Source organism: Opisthocomus hoazin, chromosome 31 (genome assembly GCF_030867145.1).
Source record: "Opisthocomus hoazin isolate bOpiHoa1 chromosome 31, bOpiHoa1.hap1, whole genome shotgun sequence".
Classification (NCBI taxonomy): Eukaryota; Metazoa; Chordata; class Aves; order Opisthocomiformes; family Opisthocomidae; genus Opisthocomus; species Opisthocomus hoazin.
The window spans coordinates 4,348,854-4,354,152 of NC_134444.1; the positions used below are offsets into that span (position 1 = coordinate 4,348,854).

At 50.2% G+C, this 5,299-nt stretch overlaps 1 protein-coding gene across 1 annotated transcript; it reads right to left on the bottom strand.

Annotated features, from left to right (window-relative positions):
• Positions 1-2,255: 2,255 nt before the first annotated feature.
• On the bottom strand, positions 2,256-3,191 carry LOC142365086 (olfactory receptor 14C36-like). The gene has a single exon (XM_075445530.1). The coding sequence runs from the start codon at positions 3,183-3,185 to the stop codon at positions 2,256-2,258; it is 930 nt and encodes a 309-aa protein (XP_075301645.1). The 5' UTR covers positions 3,186-3,191.
• Between the last annotated feature and the right edge of the window lie 2,108 nt (positions 3,192-5,299).

Genomic DNA, 5,299 nt, shown 5'->3' on the forward strand with positions numbered 1-5,299 from the left:
CCTGTGACTGAGAGCAATTCATTCCCTGTTAAGTGCCTAAAGAAACTGTGAGCAAAGTTCAGAGAGGAGAAACGTGGTAGTGTGTGTGCCTCTGACTGCATTCATGCTCCCTAGACATGCTCAGTGCTTTGTGAGAGATGAAAAATGCCATCTTCTAGAGGGCAATGCCACTCCTGCTTGCAGAACCCTTTCTGACTGCACAGGTGGAATGCTCCACGGACGCACTTCTTTCATACTGTGTGATAAAAGGGACAGGCTGTAAAGACAGGGGACGGTGACACAGCATGGAGGGGCATTTGCAATCATTTCGAGAAGTCAGGTGAAAGAAGTCTTCTTGGGATGGTGGAGGCTGTTCCTGAAGGCACACATGGAAATGTCAGGGCTCTGATGGGGGTGTTGAGAGACAAGAGGTCTTCCGTTGCACATCCACAGGCAGTGGGCTCCAGCGGGCATAGTGACTCCCTGGGCCAGAGGCTGGGAAGCACTTCAGCTCTGCATCGTCCTGCTCTACCCTCCTCTGAGATGTCCCACAGCATGAGGAATGGACACAACGACCTCGGATCACGCAAGCACATCTCAGTGCTGCATGCAGGTGGTTTCGCAGGGGACGTTACTCGCAATGAGAAGTGACCTCAAGACACTGTCTGTCCCACTGGCCTTCACAGCACCCCTAAGAAAGAGCTGATGACATTTGTCCTCACTCACAGAATCACAGAATCACAGAATCGTAGGGGTTGGAAGGGACCTCTGTGGGTCATTTAGTCCAACCCTCCGAACTCGGGTTCATCTCAGCACATGCAACCAATCTGCCTGTTTAAGAATCCTCTGTACAACGTATGTGTGGACTTATGGCCTAATCATTTGCTGTCCCTCCATGTAGGGGCAAACAGCCTGTTGGAGGTAGAGTGAGAGGCCAGTGCTGGGAATGGTGGACATTATAGTCAGGCCTGTGACGATTGCCCTGGGGCAGCTCCCCTGGGGCATCCAGAGCAGGCGGGCACCGACCAGACCCTGCTCTGCTGCTTCTTTCTGTCTCTCCCAGCATCCTGGCTGTGCAAAGACACTGTGATCTGCCCCAAACCTGCACACTCATGCACTGGCATTTTCTTTGCCAGGGCACTTTCTTGCACTAGTCCATGAGAGCAACTTTGAAAGAAGACCTGAGCCTTCAGACACTGCCCTCAGGAGATTCCCTTGGATGATGGAAGTGCTGTTATGGAAGCCAGCTCTTTCACAACAGTGCCAATCGCCTGCCCCTGACTGTGACCACAGGACTGCCACATAGCAGGATCCTGACCAAGTTGCAGGAGCACTCAAAGATTCAGACCAACACAAGGGCTCAGAAAGAGGTTGTAGAAGTGAAATGAGAGCAACTCTGGAAAGTCCAAATGCTGGTGCTCCCTGGCAGTGCTGCTCTGCCGAGACTCTTTGTGCCTCCAGCTGTGCATACAGGCACTGCACCTGAAGCTCCAGACAAGGTCTTGGAGGAAGCATCTCAGGAAAAAGAGTCAGTGCAGGGTACTGTACTTTACTGAAATGCACTGAGGTAATGGATCCTCATTTACACAAAGTCTTTGAGTCGCACAAGACCAGTAGATAATGATGCAGAAATGGTATGACTATTGCGATTCCTTTGTGATGATGCCGTGAAAAGCCAGAGTTGAAGACTCAATAGTTGGAAGACTATGAAGTAGGTATACTTTATTATGACACCGGGCACACAGGGGGTTCTCTCCTCCAAAAGTGTGCACCAAAGGGACACTGTTACTAGGTATTTACGCTATGTTAACACACATATTATTTACATTTCCAAGAAATGCTTATTATAGTAATGTTTTTTCCGACAACTCATCAGTATATGGTAACGTCCTTCGCACGTGTTTGTTGATGTGTCTCTGTGATTGTCAGAGTCCTCAGATCATCTTCATTTCGCAGCCTGCTTAGCTCTGTAGTATGCATACCTGTTCTCCCAAGGCCTCAGGTGGTTATTCAGTAGTCTCTTTCTTACAACTGTTACAATTATTCGCAAAGAACCAGGACCTGCTTTGGTTGTGCAATGATGCTGACCACCTAAAGTGTAACATCCCCTACATGCTGTATTTGTTACATTCACAGGTATCAGTGGACAGCATTATTGAAAGTAAAAAAAAAGAGAAAAACAAATCGAACCAAACAAAGAAAAAAAGACACGTCAGAAAAATGTATGAGACTTTAAGTAGTTCCATTGTTTGTAATACGCAGCAGAAGATAGTTCATTACTTCTGAAAAAATCCAGTCATCAGTTTCCTCAGAGCATCCTTGAGCTCCTGGTTCCTCATGCTGTAGATGAGGGGGTTCACTGCTGGAGGCACCACCGAGTACAGAAATGACAACACCAAATCCAGGGATGGGGAGGAGATGGAGGAGGGCTTCAGGTAGGTGAACATACCAGTGCTGACATACAAGGAGACCACGGCCAGGTGAGGGAGGCAAGTGGAAAAGGCTTTGTGCCGTCCCTGTTCAGAAGGGATCCTCAGCACAGCCCTGAAGATCTGCACATAGGACAGCACAATGAAAACAAAACAACCAAATGCTAAAGAGATACCAAGCACAGAAACCCCAAATTTCCTGAGGAAGGAGTCTGAGCAGGAGAGCTTGAGGATCTGAGGGATTTCACAGAAGAACTGGTCCACAGCATTGCCCTGGCAGAGGGGGATTGAAAATGTGTTGGCAGTCTGCAGCCCAGCATAGAGGAACCCAGTGCCCCAGGCAGCTGCTGCCATGTGGACACAAGCTCTGCTGCCCAGAATGGTCCCACAGTGCAGAGGTCTGCAGATGGCAATGTAGCGGTCATAGGCCATGACGGTGAGGAGAGAAAATGCTGTGACGATGAAGAAGACAAAGAGAAATACCTGTACAGCACATCCCGTGTAGGAGATGGCTCTGGTGTCCCACAGGGAATTGGCCATGGCTTTGGGGAGAGTGGTGGAAATGGATCCAAGATCAAGAACAGAGAGGTTAAGGAGGAAGAAGTACATGGGGCTGTGGAGGCGGTGGTCACAGGCTATGGCTGTGATAGTGAGGCCATTGCCCACGAGGGCAGCCAGGAAGATGCCCATTAAGAGACAGAAGGTTACAAGCTGCAGCTCCCGTGTGTCTGCAAACGCCAGGAGAAGGAACTGGGTGATGGAGCTGCCGTTGGACATCTGCTTCCTCTGGAAATGGGCAACTGTTGCAGATGAAAGAAAAGTGAGAAGTTAGCAGAGACATTTTAAGGAAGAATACTAAAACTTTTAATTTCTCTCGCAATTCCATAGCTGTACCTCGAGGTTCGGAGAGTCTCCCATGGACTCCCAAACACTCAGTTCTGCTCTGCTGCAGTGGGAATGGGAAAAGGGAGGTACCAGCTCGGATATTCACAGTTTCCATCAGATGAAATCCACTCTCATGTGTAAAGAGGTTTTGGCATCTTCTTTGCCAGTTCTAAGGAATGACAGTTCTTTAATATATTTTTCATTTTTAAAATTTTCTTTTAGTTCCTACTGCTTAGAACGTAGAAATCCTCAGTATTTCTATTGTGAGACCTGAGTGGCAAAAGTGTTCACTGTCACTCAGTGAAGGCTGAGGGGAGATGGTCTGTCAGTCTTCTTCCCAGGTGCCCTGCACTCGCATGTCCTTGAGTTGGAGGATCATCACAGTCGTATGTTCACCTTACATGAAACGGGACCTTGCTGAGCAGTGAAGTTGGAATTCGAAGTTCACATGTCCAAACCTCTCCCTCTTTCACAGGTTGGCTGAGGGTAGCCTCCACACTCTCCTTCAAGGCAAAGGACATGCAGGGTAGGTCTCAGCTGCCTGCATACAGCTGCTCAACACCATTTCCAGTTTTAGAACCTCTTGGGGCTTCTTTAGGGCTATCTCAGGTACCACAAAGATGCTGTGAGACAGCTGTGTCTGGTGTCCAGCTCACAGCCTGGCAGGACACTGCAGAGAAATGCTGCAGTGTTTTACAGACAGGATCTCCTCTGGGGCGAGCCATTCTACTCCCAAGCCCACAGCCCACATTTCCTGGAGCCCCTGGGTCAGCAGGTGGCAGAGGCACCTCACTCCCATGCAGACCCCTGCCTAGCAAGCCTTGAAGGGTCGGTGTCTAAAATTCCTCCAACACCACAGAGCCCCAGAACAGGAACAGGAGGTGCACAGAAAGGTGGGAAGTGAAAGAGCAGCACCACAATGCTTCCATCAAGGCTGGGTGACTCCTTGTGCCCCATGCCCATGAGGGCAGAGATTTTGCTGGGTCAGAGAGGAGGCAAGGGGGCTTGCTCAGCGGAAGGTGACAACACTGAAGGGGATGACGGGGAGTTTTCCCAATTCTCCCTGCCATGACATTACCATTTTTCATTTGGTCTGCTTCCCTGCCCACCTCTCTGCTTCCTGGACCCTTTCCAGCTACTTCCCTGCCACACATGATTTTCCTCAACAATTTCTTAGTGACTCCATCCCTTGGTCTCTGTGCTCAGTTCTGCCTTACAGAAAGCTCTCTGTGGAAGGGCACTGTCTAGGGACATCTCCCTGCTTGCAGATGGTAAACAGCAGGTCAGACAAACCATGATGTAGCCAGCAAAGGTGATGCTGGTGCTGTCTGCAGACTGAGGGGTAGGCGAAGGCAGTTTACGGGGCTCCTAGCAGAGCATGTAACTGTTCAAGATCACCAGTCACTTCTCAAAAGCAGCAGCTCCTTTTCCTTTCACACCCCCACAGCATGAAATTGAAGACTAAGGAAGCACCGTCATTTCTAGGCAGCCCCTGCCTGCACTTTCCTCTGGAAGCATCCCTTTGGAAATGCCCTGGGGGTGATCTGGAGCTGTGCGCAGCCCACACCCATGCAGCATCCTCTCAACAATAGATGGACCCCATCCTTGCGCAAAGACCCCTGAGGTGCAGGGACCCTTCTCAGATCCCGGGGCACCCCATGCATGCACACACAGCTTGGCACCCCTGCAGCCATCCCTGGGAGGAGGGAGCCATCATGCCCTGTCCCTCTGATGGTGCAGCAGGCAATCCCTGCTTTGGAGCACGACCTCCTCCAAACCAGAAAAGCCAGGAGGGACATCCTGACAGGTCCTATCAGCTGTAGCACGTGCCAGGTCTAGGAGAAACTTCCAGGAACTCACCTGCATTGCTCTGTAGCCAGAGAATTACCGTGTCAAGGGCTGTGAAGTATTCTCCCCCAGTGAGCTCTCACCTGTCCTTGCACCCCAGACTGTCTATAACGTCTCTCTCTCATGCCTGTAACTTCTCTCTCTCATGCCTCTTGTCT